The sequence below is a fragment of the Pelodiscus sinensis genome, chromosome 10, assembly GCF_052426305.1.
Source record: "Pelodiscus sinensis isolate ZL-2025 chromosome 10, ASM5242630v1, whole genome shotgun sequence".
NCBI classification, from domain to species: Eukaryota; Metazoa; Chordata; order Testudines; family Trionychidae; genus Pelodiscus; species Pelodiscus sinensis.
Window position 1 is genome coordinate 51,969,691 of NC_143061.1, and position 24,368 is coordinate 51,994,058.

General features: G+C 40.6%; 1 protein-coding gene across 2 annotated transcripts in view; it reads left to right on the forward strand.

Moving 5' to 3' along the window:
• Positions 1-24,368, forward strand: part of STAG1 (STAG1 cohesin complex component) — a 296,109-nt gene that overhangs the window by 117,369 nt on the left and 154,372 nt on the right. For both annotated transcript variants that reach the window (XM_089780890.1, XM_089780891.1), the window contains exon 6: positions 5,135-5,231. In XM_089780890.1, coding sequence (XP_089637016.1) covers positions 5,135-5,231 — 97 coding nt within the window. The remainder of the gene's footprint in view (positions 1-5,134; positions 5,232-24,368) is intronic.

Sequence of the window (24,368 nt, forward strand, 5' to 3'; positions counted from 1 at the left end):
AACAGTCCAAGTCTTTTTATCTTAGAAAAGAGAGGACCGTGTGAGGGGATTTTTTAGAGTTCTATAAAATCAAGAATGGTGTGGCAAAATTGAATAAGGAAGTATCATTTACTTCTTCACACTACTATCTCCCAATTGAAAGTAATAAGCACAAGGCTTAAGGTAAACATAAGAGAATACTTCTTCACAGAATGCAGTCAACGTGTGGCTCTCATTGCCATGAGATTTTGTACAGGCCAAAAGCGTAACTGGATTTTAAAAAGATTTATAAATTCCTGGAGTATATATCCATCGATGGCTATTAGTCAAGAAGATCAAGGATGTAACCTTGATCAACACCTTTATTAATAACCTGGATGAGGGGATTGATTGCACCCTCACCAAGTTTAAGGATGACACTAAGCTAGGGGGAGAGGTAAATACGCTGGAGGGCAGGGATAGAGTCCAGAGTGACTTAGACAAATTGGAGGATTGGGCCACAAGAAATCTGACGAGGTTCAACAAGGACAAGTGTAGAGTCCTGCACTTGGGACGGAATAATCCCAAGTATTGTTACAAGCTGGGGACCAACTAGCTAAGTAGCAGTTCTGCAGAAAAGGACCTGGGGATTACAGTGGATGAGAAGCTGGACATGAGTCAACAGTGTGCCCTTGTAGCCAAGAAGGCTAATGGCATATTAGGTTGCATTAAGAGGAGCATTGCCAGTCGATCCAGAGATGTGATTATTCCTCTTTATTAGGCTCTGGTAAGGCCACATCTGGAGTGTTGGGCCCCCAATTACCGAAAGGATGTGGACGCATTGGAGAAGGTCTAGCGGAGGGCGACCAAAATGATTAGGGGGCTGGAGCATATGACCTACGAGGAGAGGCTGAGGGAGTTGGGTCTGTTTAATCTGCAGAGGAGAAGAGTGAGGGGAGATTTGATAGCAGCTTTCAACTTCCTTAAGGGAGGTTCCAAAAAAGATGGAGAGAGACTGTTCTCAGTAGTGACGGATGGCAGTACAAGGAACAATGGTCTCAAGTTGTGGTGGGAGAGGTCTAGGTTGGATATTAGGAAAAAGTATTTTACTTGGGAGAATGGTGAAGCACTGGAATGGGTTACCTAGGGAAGTAGTGGAGTCTCCATCCCTAGAGGTGTTTAAGTCTCGGCTTGACAAAGCCCTGGCTGAGTTGATTTAATTGGGATTGGTCCTGCCTTGGGCAGGGGTTGGACTTGATGGCCTTCTGAGGTCTCTTCTAGCTCTATGGTTCTGATTCCATGATAATCCTGTGTTCTAGGTGATCCTTAGCTTCTTGACTGTCAAAGGCTGCAACTGTATGACAGGCTACATTGGTAGAGGAGATATAAATCATGTCTCTGACCACAGGTGACTCACAAGCCTTACCTGGGAAGGCTAGCCCTCAACACTGCTCCTGTGTGCCCTGGAACCCAAAACCTCCCCCACATGCAACTCCTGGTCCCTTCCCTAGGCTGATTAGTGCCTGCAACTCTCCCCCTGACCTGGAGGAAAAGTGTCAGGAGGAAAAGTGCACCATTTCACCACTGGAGACTTCACAGCTCCAGTAAAGTGTGTGATGTGGCCCCAACCCCTGGAGCCCAGTGGCCCTGCAGAGGTGGGACAATGTGGTTGAAGTGTTGGCAGGGACACACCTTGCTGTTTGGGAAGTTTCAGTCTCCCCTATAAGCTGCCAATGCTCTGTCAGTTTCAGTTCTGAAAAGAATTTTAAAACTCTTAAGATATATGTGGAGGAATGCCTACTATGTTAGCATTGGACCTGCATTTCCTAAGGTTTGGGAGGCTGCTCTGGAAGGGCACATAGGATTACGTGGGAGAAGGGGGAAGAGATCTTTTAAAAGTTTTCTAGAATTTTAGCAGTGTCTAGCTCTTAAAGTTGCAAAGAAAACCTCAAAACCATGAAAAGACTGTAACGGATGCATAGATGTCTGATTGAGTTTGCAGAGAGACTGAAATAATAGCTCTCAGGTGTGAACTGCATCATTCGTTTTGGTGTGTGCTAACTCAGATGCCAGTGATGATACTTTAAACATCAACTTTGTTAACTGTTACTCTGTTCATCAAAGGATGTAAGATGTGAGGAAGTATCATATCATACATGAAGATATACGCCAACGCTTTCCGAAGTATGAGGCATGTTGCAGGCATGTTAATTAAATAAATAAAAAAGGGGATAGCCCTTAAACTAGCCATGGTGAGGTTGAAGGGGGTATGATTGATTTCATTTTTCTGAATTGGGGACTCGGTGTGAGAAACACAGATATGGGAAAATCATAAGCTGGTAGTTCATAGAACATGTTTTTTAATCAAATCGGAAGTCACACAGAAAAAATAACTGCAAAAAATGTAATGATGCAGTACGAAACTGGTATTGTAGTTTGAGGCCACACTTTTGTACCTTAATTTATTTTGGTTTTATATATTGCAAGTAGACGATCCAGTAATATATGTAAGACTTGTTTTCAGTGTGTGTGCGTGTGTGTGCGAGAGACAGACAGAGACCAAATGGCTGATAAACCCATCAAAGCCAAGGTTTCTTATTATGAAAAGTGCCAAAGCAAGATGCCAGGGAGAAAGAAACTCTGACTGCCAAGCATCGCACAAATGGTCAGTTTTGTCTTCATGCTCTCCAGGATTAATTGGAGCAGAGGGCATTTGTGAACAAGTCTACTGGTTTATGCTCATCAGTGAATTGGCTCATCCCATACTAAGTCTAAGGCTTTGGTATGCAGTTACCCTCCTTGATGCTCTTCCTTTACCAGCTAACTAGATTCCTGGTAACCATGCCCACCTGGCGAAGTCAGCATTTGTTTCTGATTTAGAAATCCCGAAAGTGGCATCTGAATTTCTACTTTTATAGCAATTTGAGAAGTGGCAGAATCCCTTTACCAAAACATTTGGAGACTACAACTTGTTTTTCTTCCCCTTATTTTCCAACAGTGTTAGAATACAGAAACTAGTTGCAAGTAAAGCTGAAATTGTTACTAATTGTAAAGAAATTCCTGGTAAAGTTTAATCTCTCCAAAATAGTGACTTCGACCAGATGAAACCTTGTGTAAGTCATTGCCCCAGAATAGTCAACTAGCTTTTGTGTAAAGTAATATGTGTTTTTTTAAAAAGTGGTTTCCTTTCCATTATATAAAATAAACAAACATAGAAACATTTGACTCAGTTAAAAATGTGTGTAATTGTTTTAGTAATGTTGCTCCCTAGAGTAGTGTTTCCTGAAGAGGGCTGTGGGCCCGCCCACATAAGCTGCTGGCAGGCCTGCTCAGCTTTATCTAAAGTGTCAGTAGTCACAGAGTCTTTCAGCTCTCATTGGCTGCTGTTTGCCGTTTCCAGCCAAGGGAAGCTGTGGAAAGTGGCGTGGCCCGGGCTGCCACTTCCCATAGCGCTGAGGCTCTATGGCTAGATGCTTTTAGGTACACAAAGCAGTGCAGGCCTGTCAGTGGCTTACCCAGGCAGGCCCGCAGCCCACTTTGAGAAACACTGCTCTAGATTAAGGGGACGATGGTGTTGAGATGTGGGAAGAATCCCACCTATTTTGTTTCCCTCATAAGATAGTGATTTCATGTTGGTGGGGTCTAGAAGAAACTCAGACCACCTTCTTGCTCCTGCAGAGAGGTTGGTGCTTTTTTCTAGTTTTTTCCATTGCCTCAGTCTCTACAAATTTCTTTGCCCACACCAGTTGCTGTAATACCTTGTGACACCTCTCCTCCCACTCCACCAATTTTAGAGTACCAGCATTAACGATTTTTAGGATGAAGTTATTGCATGACAAATAGCTGAAGATATCTCTTGTGTCTGTCTGTCTGTCTACGTACATTTTCCAGCTGGTCTTGTGTCTGTGCCATACTGTCTTCTACTCCTTGGTTGCTCTCTTCCATTGACAGGCAGTGTTCATTCAGTACCTTAATTTATCATGCAGCTTAGGGATGTAAGTGACTACTCGACTACTCGCTCTCTTCCTTACCTCCACGCAAGGGGGGCAGAGCATGAGCCAGTGCTGGGGGGAGCTGGTTTAAAAGCTGGTTTCCCCCGAGCACCCTTTCTACAATGTAAGAGGCTGGGGGCAGGGGAGGCAGAGGAACAGCAGTCCCGGAGCCAGATTGAGCCGAGACTGCTTAGTCCCAGCTCGTGGCAGCCCTGAGAGCTACTTCCACTGTAGCGCTGCATTTTAAATGTAGTAAGAGCCTAGGCGCTCTTACTACATTTACAATGCAGATCTGCAGTGGTGCTGGAGCCAGTGCAAGCTGGGACAGAGGGTGGTGCTGGAGCCAGTACAAGCTGGTACAAATTGTATCATGGACATGATTTGCCAGTTACCTGCTTTTTAACATCCTTAATGCAGCTGAGCCGGCTCTTCATCCACAGTGACCTAGCATATGAAACGGCTCTTGGCCCCTGTCTGCTTGTCTGTTCACCTCTGTGCTATTATAACAGTTGATGGTGGCTGTTGTAAATTTGATTGAATACTGTAAAAGTGTTACCCCAGTATCCCTTCTCAAGTTGTCAGACCATAGCTCAGCTTTTTGTTGGAATGGCATGGGTGGCTTTTTAGTCGCAATCAACGTAAGGATGTCTCACCTTTTTTCATTTTTCTTTTGTTTAGAATATGTTTTCCATCACCAACTGTTTAACCAAAGCATATACGCTATTTTAAAACTGACTCATGGTTCATTGACCAATATCACCATTAGAAGACTCCAGTCTTGCAAAATAAATGAGATGCTGATCCCCAGAGAGGGTTACTCTGCTGAATATTTTTTTTCTTGGTGGAGTTCTGAAATAAGACGGGATGTATGTTGAGAACAAAAACTAGTTAGATTGAATAAATACCTCAGGCACACAGTTTTGTTTTCTTAATTTGCCTTTGAACAGCTAACTATCATAATATAATGCTAGAAAAGAATGTATGCAGACCTAGGCTCTATCAGTATTTGTTCTGTCTCCACCAGCTAAGGGAAGGCAAGTTGATTTCTGAATTTGTACTCACACAGTTGTGGGAAGTACAGTCTCAGTTATAAAATAAATTTCTGAAAAGTTTACTCTGAAAAGTCATTTATATTTATAAAGCCTTTTAAGAATATCTGATAAGTTTTCTTTTTTTCTTGACAGTCCGTGGTGGACGACTGGATTGAATCATATAAACAAGACAGGGATATAGCACTTCTGGATTTAATCAACTTCTTTATCCAGTGTTCAGGATGTCGAGGTACCTTGGAAACACTTAATGTAGATTTATTTTAAATCACTTAACAGTCATACAATGTATATTTTAGTGCAAGTGCTGTTAACCTTGCAGGAGACCTCATGCTTGGTTTAGTTAGGCAGTTGTAGTATTTTGTGTATTTCATGGAGAGCCTACTCTCTCTTTCCCCATCCCCATTCTAAAGAGTACAAAAACTCAAAAAGAGATTGGTAAGACTCCATCAATGATCAAAAAAGGAGACAGGAGTTAAGGTAGGTATATATTTATGTATCCCTGACTCCCCATTTCAATTACCTCCCAAGTGTTTTTTTTAATCAGAAGCCATGAATGTAGCTGTGCCTTAACTTTTTCCTTTTTTCCTTCACTAGGAATAAAGTTTTGAAAATTAAAGAGAATGGAATCTTGCTTAGGCTTCAATTGCCTTGACATTATAGCAAAAAGGACTCTTTTGGGGTCAGGACACCAGTCCTGCCTCTCTCAAATTCCTGTTCAGGCTTTGGTGGAATTACCCCTGTTGCACCCTCAGACATGCTCCATTGGTCTGGGAACAGCAACCCTTATAGGATCTCACCTGCCACCCCTTCTTTGTGAGCATATGCTGTGTTGGTGGTTCTCAGCCAGGGGTCTGGAGTCCCCTAGGGAACTGAGAGCAGGTTTCAGTGAAGCTACCAAGCATGGCTGTTGTAAGAGTCGCTAGGGCCCAGGGCAGAAAACCTAAGCCTCACCACATGGTACTGTACCTTGGGGCCCCCAGCTCTAACATCAAGGGCTGAGGCAGCTTATCTTTGCAATGCCCCCTGTTGCATTTTATCCCAGGCAGTTTCCCTGCTTGCTATTTGCTAGCACTGGCCTTGGCTTTTATATGCAGAAAAACAATAGTTGCCAAGGAGTTTTTATTAGCCTGTTCTGTTCCTCAGAACGAAAAAGGGTGAGAACCCCTATGCTAGGTATTTTTGTTCTTTCACTTATCTTTTCCCACCCAAAAAGTCCATTTCTGTAAGTCTCTATTAGTACATTGCAACAGAAGAGAGTGGGTTATCCTTCATAGCCTCTGGAAGATTCAAAGGACTCAGAATCTCACTTTCTGCTTGTTTTGGCTGGAATGGAATAGTTAAGCCAGCAATAATTAGACTGAAGCTTGAGAGCTGCAAATGCCTATTTAATGTGCAGCTCTTTGCAGTATGTGATACAGGGCATCCCTGCTATACGTCCTCCTGGTACACGTTGGTTCCACACTAATATTCTTGATGCTTATCAGAACTGTTGTGTTATAAGTCCTCCCATTCCCCACTTTCATGTCACACAGGAAAAAAAAGACCAATTGGAAGTTGTCTATGGGGGGGAAAAATCCTACTTGATGTCATTTTGGTATATGTCCACTTTTTTTTTAAACTTATCTTGGACATATAGCAGGGACACCCTGTACTAAAACACATTGTGTGTGATTTAATTATTAACTGACCTAAGGTATTAACTAATTGTCATTGATAAAATAATACTTGGTTAGTCATTTTCCTGTGAAAATAATATATATTAAAATATTAAATGGAAAAATAAATTCACACTGCTGTGGCTCTTTTGGGTAATACTGATTGCTAATTTGTTTCCTGAACCACTGAGGTCTCCGTATCAGAGCTTAAGCATACTATGAGGCTGTGGAACATACGGGGAATCTCCCCTGTACTTGAATGTAATGGTATTTTTTTCAAGCAGTTTTCGATGCAGTCCCCATGTTCTCTCAGTAATCAGAGACACAGACCCAAGAGCATTCCCTTTCTGCTCCTCAATAGCTTGCCTTAGCAGACCTTTTGGCATTGTGGGACTGGGAACTTTTTAGGTTTTCGGGCTCTCTTTTCTGTGTTCAGATCACTGCTTTCTGGCTAAGGAGATTCCCCGAAGTATTTTAAAAATGTGTTGGGTAGCTAGCTGCAAAGTGGTTATATTCTGTGCATTTGATCTCTGTCCCCTCCCTCCCAATTCCCATTTGCTGATTTTGGGCTGGCATATTAAACTTTAGAACCTTAATATATGTATATTCATTACTGAAGTTGTAAATTGGGGGATGGGCACTCCTTCACTGTTGCCCTCTTCTAATCTTCTGTTTGACTTTCCATCACCCTGTCATTCTCCAGGACACTATTTTGTTCACTGTCAGAGAGTGATTCAGGCTGAATTGCATCAATAACTACAAGCTGCTGGAAGAGGAAAGCTTTGGAAAGGCTTCCTATTATCATTAACTCATAAGAAATTAAAGTACAATTTCTTTTTTTACCCTTTTTACAAGGATAAATTCAGTCCTTTCCCAGCCTTTTTGCATGGGCAGGTTTGGTCTCTCTCCACTAAGGTGACTAAATCTACTCTGTTAGACATTAAACTAACACAAAGTCCAGTTATCTCAACCTCCAAATTTAATCAGTTAAAAACCCAGCTATCTTGGCTCACTGTTCCAGGACAGTTTTCGTAAGTCTTACTAGGCCCCTGCCTTTGTCCAGCAGGAATCCATACAATTTCCCTAAGCCCTCTCTCCAGGATTTCTCCACAGGAACTAATCTCTTACATGTTGGGTTTTTGTTGAGCCTGCAGTGGCCCATAGACTTGTGTGCCTCAGGGTTCTTCTCTTACTGAGTTTCTGACTTTGTTCCTTTCTTTTGTTCCTCCCACACTTGGTATTAATTGCTTCAATTAAGCTCCTGGATGCTTTTGCTCTAGGGTGTAATTAATCAATTTACGGGGTTGTGATAAATCAGGGTTAGATTAGCAGGTGAGTGGTAGAGGTAAAGTATCAGCTTTAGGATTATTAAGGTTTTATATCCTGGGTATTGAGGATAGGTTATTATAAGATAATTGGTTTGCATTGTTTCAGCCAGTTAGGACCCTGCCTAAGACCTAACAGAACTTTCCCACTTGAGTCAGGCGGGAAGGAGAAAGTTGATTGGATTTAGAAGTAGTGTTGCTGCTAGTCAGAGAACCAGGGGAAAGGCGGCCCTGCCTAAGCCAAGCAGAGGGACTTCCATGGCATGAAAGGATTGAGTACTACCCTACGTAAGGAGGAAGAGGGTACGCAGCCCACAAACCTGAATGAGCTGGGACCAAGAGAATGAGAGTGGATCCCTTTGACATTCCCATCTCTCTCTCACTGGAATTGAGCAGAGTCCACAATGCCCAAGAATAGGGACAAGGGATAGAAATGTAGCCGTGTTAGTCTGGTGTAGCTGAAACAAAATACAGGACTGTGTAGCACTTTAAAGACTAACAAGATGGTTTATTAGCTGATGAGCTTTCGTGGGCCAGACCCACTTCCTCAGATCAAATAGTGGAAGAAAATTGTCACAACCATGCCAAAGGATACAATTAAAAAAAATGAACACATTTCAGAACAGAAGGGAGCTGGGGGGGGGGGGGGTAGAAGATAAATGTCTGTGAGCTAATGATATTAGAGGTAATAACTGGGGAAGCTATCTTTGTAATGGGTAAGATAATTAGATTCTTTATTCAGACCCAGGTGTAAAGTGTTGAATTTAAGCATGAATAACAGTTCAGAGGATTCTCTTTCAAGTGCAGTCTTAAAAGGCTTTTGAAGCAGGATGCTGGTAATTAAGTCTCCGACACTTCGCCAAAGGATCAATGTCCACAAAACAGATATTAGGCAGGATCACAAAGAAAAAACAGTTTCTTGCCATTTCAACCAGAAAGGACATTGTCTCAATGACTTAATTATCTGCATCCTGCTTCAAAAGCCTTTTAAGACTGCACTTGAAAGAGAATCCTCTGAACTGTTATTCATGCTTAAATTCTACACTTGACACCTGGGTCTGAATAAAGAATCTAATTATCTTACCCATTACAAAGATAGCTTCCCCAATTATCACCTCTATCATTAGCTCACAGACATTTACCTTCTGCCCCCCCCCCCCTTCTGTTCTGAAATTTGATTTGTCCTTTTCATATGTGTTCATTTTTTAAAATTGTATCCTTTGGTATATATGGTTGTGACAATTTTCTTCCACTATTTGGTCTGAGGAAGTGGGTCTGGCCCACGAAAGCTCATCACCTGATAAACCATCTTGTTAGTCTTTAAAGTGCTACATAGTCCTGTATTTTGTTTCAGGGACAAGGGAGGCACCCTAACACACCTCACAAAGAGGAAATGCAGGATTTGCCATAGCAATCTCAGCCATTTGGTACAGGGTATGTTGATTAGGAACATGTGTGCTGGCTCTATATTAATCTCAAGAGTCAGTCACCATGTGACAGCATTTTGGCCAGCGATTATGGTTGAACTGCAATATGAACTCCTCAAGAAAATGAACTAAGTTTAATATCCCTGTGGATTTCTAATGTGTTACTAAATACTCGCACCAATACTGGTTTCAAACAGTGCAAAGTTTTGGCTTCTTCATCTTTTGAATAGCATTGTTAGACAACTTTTTAAGTAAGTGTGTGAATTCAGAATTGAGAACCCCAGACATTGAAAAACATATTAGGGACTTAAAAAAATATAAAATTTAAAAGTAATACGTTTTGGATTATTTCATTCTCGCTTTTGAGTCTTTTGGGTCTGAGTGTTCAAGCTTGTTTTCAGAGTTGAGTAACCATATGATTTTAGGAATGGGGATTTTAAGAAAAACACGCAAGTATCACAAGGTGTGATGAAATCATGAATTGAATTGGCAGCACTGTTTTAAGCTGTGCCAAGGGCCTTCTAATCATAGACAAACTAAACAGCTATATAATGTGGCAGATTTCTGGAAGAAGGATTTGTTTTTATATGTTCACGGTTGCTGCTGGTATTATCCCTGTCACAGGCACATGTGCTGCCTTAAGCCACCATACTCTCAACCCCTTCCGCAGAACTCTGCACACTATACTATACAGCCCCCACCCACTCTGCATAGATGTCCACTCATTGGACCTTATATCTCTGTCCAGTGGACCATATAGCCATGCATTGGACCACAGAAGTCTGATCACTGTACTACATAGCCAAGCCCACTGCATAGAGTCCTCCTGATTGTACTGTATATCGCTTGACAATAGGAGCAGCACACTGAAGTTTTACCAAGGGCTAGAGATTGTTTTGAGGAGAACATAAGATAAGAATGGCCATGCTGGGTCAGAACAAAGGTTCATCTAGCCCAGGGTTCTGTTTTCTGATAGTGGCCAATGCCAGGTGCCTCAGAGGGAATGAACAGAACAGGTAATCAAGTGATCCATCCCCTGTTGCCCATTCCCAGCTTCTGACAAACAGAGGCTAGCGACACTCAGAGCTCTGCCCACTCACGATCCTTAACTGGAATTTCATTAAGAGAAAGTCGTGATTGAGCATGCTCCCTAGTTGATTTCCCTTTTCATTTGGCTCAGGAAGCCTCTCTCCAGTCTGTTTTGTCCATTTATTCTTAAATGAAAGGAGCTTCCATTAACTTTTCTTATGAGATGTCCCAAAAAAGTCCAAATGATTCCAAGGTTTCTATGACTTGTTGGATGGGCATTACATGAAATTGTTGTATATTGCCTGAGACATGGAAAATTGACCATCATGCTGTTTGTTGAATGCTAAAGATTGAATCAAATTTGTGGGTTGAGAAAAGGAGATGCAACCCTTTGGAACGGAGTGATAGCGTCTGTCTTAGTGTTTTAAATGTCTTTTCATATCAGACTTCACAAGTTGACTCTGGAGGACATTGTTAGTGGTTTGGTTTAAATTACTGATTCATTGGACACCAGATAACTTGGCTTAATCAGTTCATTAAATCAGCATCATCAGAGAGATTTATATATTACTAGTCTTGAGAACAGTTTTGCTGTAGTTCAGTTTTTAATGTCACAAAATACGAGCTTAATTACTTGTTTGTTACAAATAAGAAAATTCCATTGTATTATTTCAGACCTTACTCTTTTTAAAATCTTGTTTCATATATCTGTTGTAGCACACAAAGATGTCTGTACCACCCATCCTTAGGATACTGTACCTGCCATACATAGAACACTTGATTTTTGGCCAGCCTCAATTAAGCATGTATATTTGTGATACATTATGTACATATGAAGAAGCGGGGTTATGAATGTACAGTTTAACTACTAGTATATTTCTAGAATAATGTGTAGCAAGAATACAAGGCATACTGGTAATTTTTGATATTGGTTAACTTTGCTGTCTTTGGGAAATGGATCTAGCATCATGAATCCATTTGCCTTTCAAATTCTGTTTGTGGCTCATTTGACCTAGGTTACAAATGTTTGTTCTACATCAAAGGTTGGTACCTATGCTAGCTTTTACAAATATCCTCAGTGCCTGAAGATAATTGGCAGTCACCAAATTCATGGAAAATGTCTAGTGTAGACAAATGACTCTGGAGGGCATTCTGCACCAAAAAATTAAAAGATCGATGCACAACATTTTAAAATTCTGCCAATTTTATTGGTCCAATAAATGTAGAGGCTCCACCTTGGCATTGAGGACCACAGGCCATTGGCTGCACAGAGATCACTGAGCAGCGCTCCAATCACCTTTTTGGGACATGGACTTAGCAGCGAAGATGCATCCAATCCTGATACAGTGCAAGAATCGTACCTGCCTCAGAAATACCCCAGGGGCCTACACCTCTGCATAGGTTGGCAGGCTCAGAAAGACAGGATCCAAATGTGGAGCGGCTTATTATCTGGATTTGGGTTCTGTATGGAGCAATCTGAGTGTGGGTGGCTTAGTGGGGGATCTGGAAGCAATGGTAATAGGAATCTTCAGGAGGATACAGGTGAAGGTGTTTGGGGATTAACAGGGTGGGTCTGGGGCTATGTTGGGGGTATAGAACTCAGCGGGAGGTTTTCTGGGTATGAGGAACTCTGGGTTGGATATCCAAGTGCAGATGTTTGGGGCTTGGTGGGGGTGGGGATCCTGGTGTAGGTGACTCATTGGGATGGTCCAGGTGTAGGAGAATGAGGCTCCTGGAGAGGGGGTTCTGAGTGTGTGCAGTTGGGTGAGGCTCAGCAAGAGCTTCCTCAACAGGTGTCCCTCCCCCTGCAGCTGAGGACCAGTGGGTGTAGGAAGCAGGTGGGAGGGGAGGCTTCAGAGCTTCCTAGAGCCAGGGGACAAATCTGGGTGTGGGTCTGACCTGGTCCCTAGTGTAGTAAAAGAGGGAAATTCTATCATCCCTAGCCCAGATTTGACTAGCAGGTAAGCCTGGCACAGGGTAGGAGCCACCACCAGCCAGATCTTTCCCCGTTCTGCTTCTGCCCCACAGTAATTAGCCTTCTGCCAGATGCCCTGGGCATCCAGAAGATGCCACTGGGGAGAGTTGCACGATAGCTCTTATGGCTTCCTTTTAATTTTCTGTCCCTTTTCTGCAGGGAAAAAAAATATCTGCAGGGGACATAAATTCTGTGCATGCATTGTGGAATAGAATTCCCCCATGAATACTAAATGGGTAGTAGAAGGAAGATTTTTTGAAAGATTCTTCTCGTACAGTCGAGTCTTTACCTTGTGAGACTGATGTGGTTTTGAATATTCTTGTTTTTCTTGGACATATTTTCTGGTTCATATAATCTAGCAGTTACTAGCTGATGAGATTAACACTTTAGTTCTTTGATTCTGAGCATTTTTGCTAGGAAGCACCAGAAAGATTATTAAAGGATCATTTGGAAGCAGTTCACTAACAGTTTGTACTACGGAGGTATAAATAACATCCCAATAATAATTGGACACATTTAGTGTATATGCGTAAAATCATCTCTCAGACAAGTATCCCCATTCAATCTATATATCTTTTTTAATTTTTGTAATGGAAGGTACCAAAACCATGAGTAGTATCTTGAAGATTTTCATCATACTGTAAATTCAATTTGTTGGTCTTGTATCAGAAATTAGAGCCCATTGCCTAGGTGTAATTTGTTTGTTCTAATATTTTTCACATCATTTTGGAAATTTGTTTTTTTTAAGAAAGTGCTTAACGAAGACTCATATAAAGTACAATAATGCTGATATACTCGGGCTGAGGCTGCATGTCTAGAAATAGCAGTGTAGACATTGCTTCACAGCCTAGACCCTGAGCTCTGCAGCCCAGAAAGGGAAGAGTGGGGGTCTCAGAGCTTGAGCTGCAATCCAAATGGTAATGTATACACTGCTACATTTAGATATGCAGCCCTAGTCATTTGACCCAAGCTCTGAGACTTAGTTCTCTGGGTTTTGCTTTGCAGAACAGACATACCTATGTTGACCCAAAATACTGACTGCCTATAAAACCCTAGATATACAGGCTTTTAGTTTGCTCTTTCTAAAAAACTGCAAAACACAGAGCTGGATGTATAAATAGAATAGACAGTTGCCAAAAATGGCATGATTCTCAAAAGAGTTGTCTTGTGACAGACTCTCAAATGCCCACTTTCCTATCCAGAGGTTCTTTTGTTGTTAAAACTCCATAAGAATTTTTGTCTTGTAGGAGCAAAACATAATAATGAAATCTACTATAGGGAATGAAAACCATGAGCACTTGGTTCTGATTTTCAGTGTGAAGTGGCCTATAAAAGTCCTTGGGAATTTGCTTGAAGACTTCTGCCATTAGGGTTCACCACAATCTGTGATAATAAATAGGGCCAATATTTGCTAAAATCAGGGCCAAACAGTCATGGTTTTTGCAGGAGGTATCCAGCAGTGTTGGCTAGATCATATTTTATTGTCAGTTTAAGTCTCTGACTTATATATTTCTTCCTCTTTTATTCACATCCTAAAGAAAACTGCTTGTCATGTGACTTTTGTAGTCATCATTGCCTTGGACTGTACAAGATGGGATTTTTACCCTGATCTGCTGATGCTCTCCCAAGGCATAAGAGAGTCGTGTCTAGGCCAAGTCATTCTTCAGCAGTGCTCAATTGCCTTCAAACTCCCAAAGTCTCATAGCTTGGTTTGAGAGAGAACTACTGAAGTGTGTCATAAAAAAATGAGGAAAGCCAAGGCGAAGAATGTTATAGCTGACAAGGAATAATAGCGATAACAAGAAGGGGTTCATTAAATGTCAGACAGAAATGAAAAATCCAGGAGGGCGTGGCTCTGCTGCTCACTGGAGTAGATAAGGGGCTTTGGGAAGATGTTAGGAAGGCAGAGCTGCTCAGTCCCTACTTCACTTGAGTCGTCTCTCAAAAAATGTGACCAGATGATTAGCAAAGTTACTACAGAGAATAAAAGGGAAGGGGTACAGATCGCGATAAGTGAAGAACCCATAGGAATAGGTGTGTCAATCTGACCAATTTGAATAAATTTAAATCTGTGGAGCCTGATGCTATTCATCCAAGGGTAATGAAGGAACTAGATGATGAAATCTCAGACCTGCTGGCAATAATATTTGCAAATTTATGGATGGCAGGAAGGTCTTGGAAGAATGAAGACGGTTATTGCATTAATCTGTCTTTAAAAAAAGGGGGGGGGAGGAGAGGAGGAGCTGGTGTTTTGATACCTGACACCATATTAGAGCAATATATAAAACATTCAATTTGGGAATATCTGGAGGATGAAAGGCTAATCATTAGAAGTCAGCAAGGATTTACTAAGAATAAATAATGTCAGTCCAACCTGATTCCCTTCTTTGACAAGATAACTGGTTTTGTGGATGCGGGGAATTTGGTGGACATAATATATTGGACTTGAGCAATGCTTTTGATGCAGTTCCAGCTGGCATTTTGACAAATAAACCATAGAAATGTTGGCTCAGAATCACTGCCAGTAAGTGGATATATAATTAAACAGCGGCAGACAAACAGTAACTATTAATGGAATTATGTCAGATTGGATGGTGGTCTCATGGGGTTCTACAGGGACCTGTTCTGGGTCTAGTGATAGTTAACATCTGTCTTTATGATGTTACTGATTAAACTTGCAAATGACACAAAGGAAGCTGGTGTTGCCAATACTTTGGTGGATAAAGCTAAAATTCAGAGGGATGTTGATAAACTGAAGAACTAGTGATAGAAATGTAGCTGTGTTAGTCTGGCGTAGCTGAAACAAAATACAGGACTGTGTAGCACTTTAAAGACTAACAAGTCACAACCATATATACCAAAGGATACAATTAAAAAAAATGAAGAACTAGGTTATTGACCAAATGAAATTTAACGAAAATAAATATCAGGTAGGAAAACACCACAGCAACCCAACACTCTGGCATTTCATTTCAGAAAGGGGAACTACACAAAAATGGAGAGATTGGTTAGAAATTAAAAGGTACAGTGAAAGAAGGGAAAACCCTGAAAGCTGCATGGAAAGGTTTCAAAGACACTATAATAGAGATTCAACTTAAATGTATACCCCACTTAAAAAACATAGTAAGAGAGCAAAAATAGTGCCACCATAGCTTAACAACCAAGTAAAAGAAGCAGTGAGAGATTAAAAAGGCATCATTTGGAAAGTGGAAGTTTAAATCCTAGCGAGGAAAATAAAAAGGAGCATCAACCCTGTCAAATGAAGTGTAAAAATATAATTAAGAAGGCCAACAGAAAATATGAATAACAGCTAGCCAACAAGTAAAAAAGTAATAGCAAAATATTTTAAGTACATCAGAAGCAGGAAGCCGCCTGCTAAACAACCAGAGTGGCCACTAGATGACTGAGATGCTAAAGGAACACTCAGGGACAAATAAGGTCATTGTGGAGAAACTAAATGAATTCTTTACATCTGCCTTCAAGGCTGAGGATGTGAGAGAGATTCCCAAACCTGAGCCATTTTTATAAGTGACGGATATGAAGAACTGTCCCAGACTGAGATGTCATTAGAAGAGGTTTTGGATCAGATTGCTAAATTAAACAGTAATAAGTCACCAGGACCAGATGGCAATCATTTAAGAGTTCCGAAGGAACTGAAATGTGAAATTGCATAACTATTAACTGTCGTTTGTTACCAGTCCATGGTATACAACCAGTTCTGAAGCGAATTAGCCACACTGAACCGGCCAAATAGACATGTGCCTAGCATTTTGGACACCACGGCTTTAAATAAGACTAAGGAGGATATGATAGATGTCTATATAATCATGACTGGTGTGGAGATTGTAAATAAGGAAAAGTTACTTGCTTTTCCTACAGCACAAGAACTAGGGGTCACCAAATGAAATTAATAGGTAGCAGGTTTAAAACAAACAGAAGGAAGTTTTTCTTCACACAACACCTAGTCAACCTTTAGAACACCTTGTCAGAGGGTGTTATGAAGACTAGGAGTTTAACAGGGTTCAGATAAGAGCTAGATAAATTCATGTTCCATCAATGGCTATTAGCCAAGATGGGCAGGAATGATGTCCCTACCCTGTTTGTCAGAAGCTGGGAATGATCGACAGCGGGGAGTGGATCACTTGATGATTCCCTGTTCTGTTCATTCCCTCTAGGGTACCTGTCATTGATCAATGTTGGAAGAGAGGATACTGGGCTAGATGGACCTTTGGTGTGACCCAGTACAGCTGTTCTTAATGAATTTGAGAGTTTACCAGTAAATTCACTAGTTCGGGTTTACTTTTAAGAAATCTAGTACATGGTCTTGGTCATTTTTGTAATCTCCACTAATTTTAATAATGGAGTAAGAGAGACACTATCATGTTAAAACTCATTGATACTTTGTGCATATACATTTGAAGGTTTTTTTCATTTGGCTTAATATTTATATTTTCCAATTAGCCTTTAAAGTTTCTCCATCAGCAGAAGTTGAATATTCTTTTGCATATTTCTATGAAGAATTGACCTCAAAATGCTGCCGTTTCCTGCTCTCAGAGGATACGTCTACACAGCAGCATTGTTTTGTAATAACATAGTGCACGTCTACACAGCAAGCCATTATTTCAAAATAATTTTGAGATGGAGGACTTCTTACTCTGACTTCTGTAGACCTCATTTCACGAGGAATAAGGGAAGTTAAAGGAAGTGTGTTCTTCCTTTGACTTTCTGCTGTGTACACAGCGCCAAATGCTGAATAAAGGTATTTCAACTTCAGCAACACAATTGACATAGGTCAAGTTATGTATCTTAATTCAGCTTTTGCCCTGCAGTGTAGACGTACCCAAAGGTACTTAGGCCACATATTGCTCTTAGCAAAGATAAATGTTGTCTCCATTCACCTTCGCCTCATGATATTCTTTTTGGTCACAATAAGTGAACACAATCTTCCCGGTGGGCAGCTGAGCTTCACAATTACTGGGAGCAAAAAGAGGTGAAAGAGGGTGTCTTAATTGAGGACAACTGGAGGCCTCAGTCCCATTGAGAACATTTGGCGATAGTGCTCATTTTGGAAGAACAGTTTTCCATGTTTGTGTGAAGATTTCATGGACCGTTCTCTATTGACGCATAAGGTTTGTTATCCAACATTCAGCAAAAAAAGGCTGCCAATCCCAAATGTGTGTTTTCTTTAAACTACTTACAACAGATGTATTTAACAGGGAGATCAGGAGGGACAAGGAAACTACATATGTCTGTGACACAGGAATGTGAGAGAGGAAAAACTGATGAGTGTGTGCAGGGGAATATGAGGAATACTGTGTTGTGTGTATGGAGGGAAAAATAGTGTATGTAACAGTATGAAGAATGTCTGGGTTGTGTACACATGATGGAATGAAGAAAAACAGGAAGGAGGGGAAAACTGAGTTGTATGTGTGAAATATATATCAGGCTGGTCTGGGCACTACGGAGTGTCAAATCAGAGTGAATTGCTCAAAGCCAAGGCTACTAAAGCCCAAGATTGGAGAAAGAAAGAAAAGGTTGAGATTGTTACATCTCTGCTAAGAATCTGCATGAAGAACTTGGTGATTGGTGTATGTGATGTATTCTCTTTAACAAACCGCCAGCTTGAAAGTCTTTGGTGTACATCTTATGTCAGGATGGGTCCACAGATCCTTCTGGGCCCTCTGTCCTAAGCAGCTGTGCTTCTGGAGCAGAGGGCAGGATTGAAGACCAGTATCTCATGGTACTTTTGTGTTTTTGTTATTTTCCAAACTGGAGCTGATAACATGACCAAGTGACCTGTGTATATCTTTCATTCAAGTAGCCATGATGTACTTGATGGCCTGCAGATTCCCAGATGCATTCCTCAGGTGTTTATTGGCAGTCTTTGTCTTTGAGAGTCTTTGTCTATGCAGCACTGCTAATTAGCATAGCCATTCATTGGATAACCATTTCTCACAATAGTGGTCAAGGCCTATTCCTCTCTCCCAGACAGCGACCATTTAAAATACAAGTACAGAGCTCATATCCATAATTTTACGTATAAAAATCATACAAGTATATGAGTAGTATACGTAGCATCAGCATAGCATAAGCTTTCATTTGACACCACACATGGCCCACTTTGCATAGAGTTTGGGGCAAACACATAATGGTGCTGCAGTGACCTGTTTGCTCACGTTAAAATCCAATAATGTGACAGCATGCCAGCTATTTGACAAAGCAGCACAAATGTTAAGTAGCTATAATCACAATTTTAATGGGTCAGTATGCTGTGGCTACTGTGTGCTGCTGTAGAATGATGTAAAGCAATCAGATCATACTGGTAAACCTGACCATAAACTTTTTTTGTTACTACTATCATCTCCAAATCATTATGAATCACTGCTACACAGTGTTTATGACATTTTAATTCAAAAAAAGAAATTCCAAAATAAAACTGTTACATAGAATTACAGTTGACTGTGTTTTTTTTAATCTAGAGTAAAATATATTACAGAGATGTTATAATTTTGCCAAAACTAATTTATATCCTTAACCTTGCATATCAGGGAATAAAAGACCTAAAAAAAGCTAAACACATTAATGTATTGAATAAATTCACAATTAAGGCACCCAAAGAACTTTAACTATGCCTTAGAGTGGCACTATTAGGGAAAAAAAAATTAATGTGCAATTACTTTGAATTTATCTGGTACTAAAAACCCTAAATACTTTAATCATAATCACATGGTTTTTGCATGATATTGCTACAGAAATGAAATATTTACAAAATAAAAATTTTGTATGATTTTCCTAGAAGATATTCTTTTCTTGAATCCCAGCATTATTTGCACCTCCTGACTTTAAAGATGCCTATATTACTTTTCCAAAAGTAAGTCACTCATTAAATGATATTGCTACCTCTCTTCTCTGGCCATGAAAACTTGTTACACTAATATTTAGAACTAGTCCAGAGTCTGTATCAATCTAGTGGCCAGCTAGATTGAACACAGAGCGGAACAGGGCCTTTGTCGGTCGATCGATCCGATGAGTCTCTGGATTTGTTGGCAAGATGAACCCAAAGTTCCATAGCAAAGCATCCTGCTTTTATAATCCTTTTCTCTGTTGAAATCAATGTATTCTGCTGTGTTATTCTGTGACGGGAATGTTACCTTGTTAATGTCAGTCGTTCCCAAACATCTCTTGAAGGCTCATCCTGTAATCAGTTGTCTTTTTGGGGATGCCTGCTTGCTTCAAGGTTCGTCAGTCTGCCATTTTGCCAGTAGTTCAGTCACTCCTTATTATGAGTATGCACTGATGGTTTCTCTTCACAGTTTGTCCTTTACAGTTTGTCTTCATCCCGCATTCTCCTTTTTGGCCATCTGGTTCTGAGCAATAACTTTTTGCAAAGTTATCTCGACACATTCATACCCTCCTTTTCACACACATAAGCAACGTTACAAGGGCTCTCAAGGTATGGCAGCACAACATCAACATCTGCATTGGCACAGCAAAGAGAGGAGTTGTAAATCAAGCAATTAAGGCCTCAGTCTTTAACATTCTTAGCCTTTAACATTCTTATAGTCTTCATTAACACAGACACAATATGAGATCCTGTCTCTTCACTTACTAAAACTTTAGAACAAGGAAATATAGGAGATACATACTTTATTAAAGGATTTGACTTACTACAATCTTAAATATGATTATATATTACCTTACATTACTACATTACTAAACCTAAGATAAAAAATATAAAAAGAATAAAACTTTCAGTTCCAACAGGTTCACCTTCTAGCGCACCCTGCAGATCAGTTAATTTGGGCTATTTCAATCTGGGTTTAGGATGCTGTTTCAGAACAGAGGTCTCCTCACAAGGAACATTAATGCTAGCTTCCTCTGTTTGAAATCAAGGGGAATTAATTCAGTTTAACTATTCCTGCAGATTGCAGCTGTGCTAGGATGACCCAGAGAGTAGAGGTCTCAAGTATGAAGGTCCCAAAGACTTTTATGGTTGTAATAATACCAACACGGTACATTTTCAGAAACTGATAGAGGCAGCACATGATGCTAGTGCTGACAAGCTCTGCTAAACTGGTAGGCTTCTGCATTCTGTGGCAGCTTAATTAATTATTCGAGGTGTAGCCCCTCCCCCATAGAATACATTGCAGTAATCTGATATATAAAGGAGAATGTTTGTATGTTTGTGCTCTAATAACTTGGACACTATAAGAGCTACCGCAACCAAACTTTGCATGGGATAACCTTTCCTCCAGGAGAAGGTTTTAAGATACTTTTGGACCTGATCGGGCCTGAGCTCAAGCTGTAAAAATAAAAAAGTAACCCGTCGCGCTGTGCTGCAGGGGCCACCAAGCCCACCCTAGGTGCCATGCCCGCTGCTGCGGCCCCCAGCGCTTCCCAGGACTTGCCCCCTCCCGCCCGCGAGGTTACATAAGTGACCCTCTTCTCCCTGCCCCCAGCCGGCACGCAGTGCCCCGACCCCCATGTGCACAATGGCTCGGGCACCCGCTCTGCCCCCCACAGCACCTGCAGCCCCGGGCGCAAGCTGGGGCACCCTCCTGTATGTAACCATCGGGGACACGCACACGCACACACACAGAGATGATGCGGACCTATATTTTAATCCCTACAGAAATCAGTGCAATTTTTCTACCATTCAAAAAAAATATGGACTACTGTTTTTCTACATTTTGTTCCTCCGGTTTCCCGAGCAACACCGGTTAACTCCAGCTAGACTATTATGAAGGTGGCAAAGGCATGGATCATAATAGCAATGTCCACCTGCAGAAGAAACGTTTTCAGTTTCCTGGCCACAAGTAGAAGCATGAGAGTCTGGAAAAAATCCCAGAAACTTTCAGGAACCCCCTCCCCCCTATTTTTTCTCAAAGATTGCAATGGAAAAATTAGTATTTTAGTTAAAAAAAAAAAAAAAAAAAAAAAAAACTTAAACTCATGGGAAACATTTTCTTTGAGAGTGAACAATGAAATAATTTTTAGATTAATGTTTAAAATGGCATAATTATGGCTGCTCTTTAGTCCTTCAAAAATCTTAATAATAGCTAATTATTTCAAAATAAGTTAAATTTTAAAAGTTTATAATATTAGGCCATTATAATTCCTGTACATTGTAGTCTTATATACCTTATATAGCTAGGTAATCCCCCGAGGCATATTATTTACTTCCCTCTTTCATTAGAGGATTCTGTCATGTTTACTAGAGGATAAGAATGAGTACAGAGCCTTTTGTGGATTGCAACCTGCCAGCTTCCGATGACTTATGTCCTGGAACTGGATTTTGACGTAGAGACAATATGAGCAGATAGGGAGAAGCAGCTTGTACTCTGAAGCTGCTGGTCTCTTGACTAGCCCTGGTGAGAAGCCCACTCATCCCAGGGGCATTGTGTCCTCTCAGCAGGAGTGTGAAACATTCTGTCTTGCTGGGGAACAAATGTTCTGCTGCCTGCTTGTTCGTGTAGAGTCACTGGGCCAGATAGCAAGAGGCCTGTGCTTGCAGGGACTTGAAGGGAAATCCTGATGGGCTGGAATGGATCTTCCCTGAGAGTCTTGATCCTGCGATCTATAGGAGGAACCAACCACAACCAGCACAGAGGAGATCTTAATTTATTTTTTTCTTCTCCCTCAGCAGAGGTGCATCCATCTTTTAACATATGGAAGCATTCCCACACTGAAAAGGCAGTCTGATAAAAAAGGACCTGTATTGTTCAAAGACTGCCAGATGTTACCAGCTGTACCAGACACATCCTTACATGTATGAAATATCCAGCAGTTATTAAAATATTCCATGAGTGAAAATATAAAGGTCAAGAAGTAAGGTGGAAAACACTGAAAGTGGTTGCAGTTCTAGCACATGTCCTCATGCAGAGTACTTCTGTTTCTGTGATATCACTAGCTGGAAGTGATGGTACACTAAATTTCAGCTCTTCAAGAATCAGAAAAATAACAGACATCTCAAACAACTTTATTCAAAAGACTTAACAGTGACTTCCTTTGTAGACAAGGTGATACCTGAATATCAACAAACATTTACTAAACCCTCTCCAGCAATAATTACTTCCAGTAGTCCATTATCAGTCTTTGAAAACAGTTAGTGGCAGGTAGCATTTAAACTATTAAGACCATCATATCATTTTACCCAGCAGACAGTCTTTGACTACATCTCTTCTGAAGCTGGAATAGGAATATGTGATGCCAACTGTGCAAGAAAAAAAACTAACTGAAGCACCTTGTCAGAGATGGGTGGGCAAATGTACAGGGAAAAGGAACCATAAGATTTGTGATAACTATACCTCAACCAGTGTTTTTCAAGAGCATTGGAACAGGAGAGAACAGATATTCTTCAACATTTATTAGTAGCAATGTATATGAAATAAGAGAGAAGATTGCTAGTGGGAAAGAATTGGCTTTGCTGATTGACAATGCCAGTAAGAGTGGAACATCATAATGAACTATCTAGATATTGCAATAGGATGTGCATCCCTTGCCTAAAACTGCTGCTTAATGATTTCATGAAGTTGTGCACACAGGAAAAAAATCTGTAACAGAGCAGATTGTTATAAAATATGTAAGAACTACTCATATTGTAGTTGCATCTTTAAGAAGCAGAAAAGTAAGCATATTACAAATAAAATGGTAACTCTAAAACTTTCTAGCAAAACAAAATGGGAAAGTCAGGTGGTGATTAAAAATTTATTAAAAAAAAAAAAAAAGACGCTCTTCAAAAACCACTGGTAATCTTGCATAGCTACCTCACTGTAAAACTTAGTTCTCTTGTCTTCATTATTGTGTATTACTTAGCTCATTGTAAACTCCTTCCCCTTTTTGGCAGTGTTGATGTAGCCTCAGAGAGGAAAGTTGGATGACTGATAGAGGGTGAGCGTTAAGGATGAAGTAGAAATGGTTACAATTACTAATGCTGCTACAGACCAGACATAATTCTTGTCAGACAATTTCTTTCCCTTTCCAAAGGCTATATTAACAGGCCAGTTTCATTTTAATTTGGATAATACACTACAAAATGGGGAACTATGGTAAGAAGCAGGCATTAGAACAGAGAAACCATTATTAAAAAAAAAAAGACTTTGACGATTAAAAAAAATCAGTGCAGTCTCTATTTATTTCCTGTCCATGCCCCTAGGCAGTATGCCATGAATAGCAACCGAAATGGAATACACAGTGAAAGTTAGAGAGCAAAGGGCATTCATTTCTGAAAGGCATGTGAAAAACACACACAAAAATACAGGGAGAGGAATAAAAATGGGTTAATTTTTGGAGTAAGAACATAAGAATGTCTATACTGGGTCAGACCAATGGTCTAGCCTGTTATCCAGTCTTCCTGCAGTAGCTGCTGCCATATGCTTCAGGGGGAATGATCAAAACAGAACAATTAATGAGTAATCCATTCCCTGTCATCTGGTCCCAGTTTCTGGCAGTAAGAGGTTTGGGGGAACACAGAGTATGGGGTTGCATCACTGACCATCTTGGCTGATAGTCATTTATGAATCTAACCTTCAGGCACCTAACTGATTTTGTGTGCGTGCGTGCATTTGTTTGTTCGTTCGTTCTCACATCTCCTGGCACTGAATTCCACAGGTTGAATGCATGCGTGGAGTACGTTCTTATGTTTATTTTAAATTTGCTATGTCTGTCTTAGCACGTCTTTATTCACCTTTCTCACACCATTCATGACTTTATGGACCCCTATATATTCTTCCTTAATCCTATTTTTTCTAAGATGAGCTGTTTCATTCTTTTTAATCAGTTTTTATATGAAGGCCATTCTATACTCCATATCATTTGTCTTGCTCTTCTCTCTTGTCTTTTCAATTTCTTTATTGAGATGGGGGCAAGGAAAAATCCATGCAGTCTTCCAGATGTGGGTGAATTGTTGTTTATATAGTTGCATTATGATCATTCTGTCCCTTTCTCAATGATTCC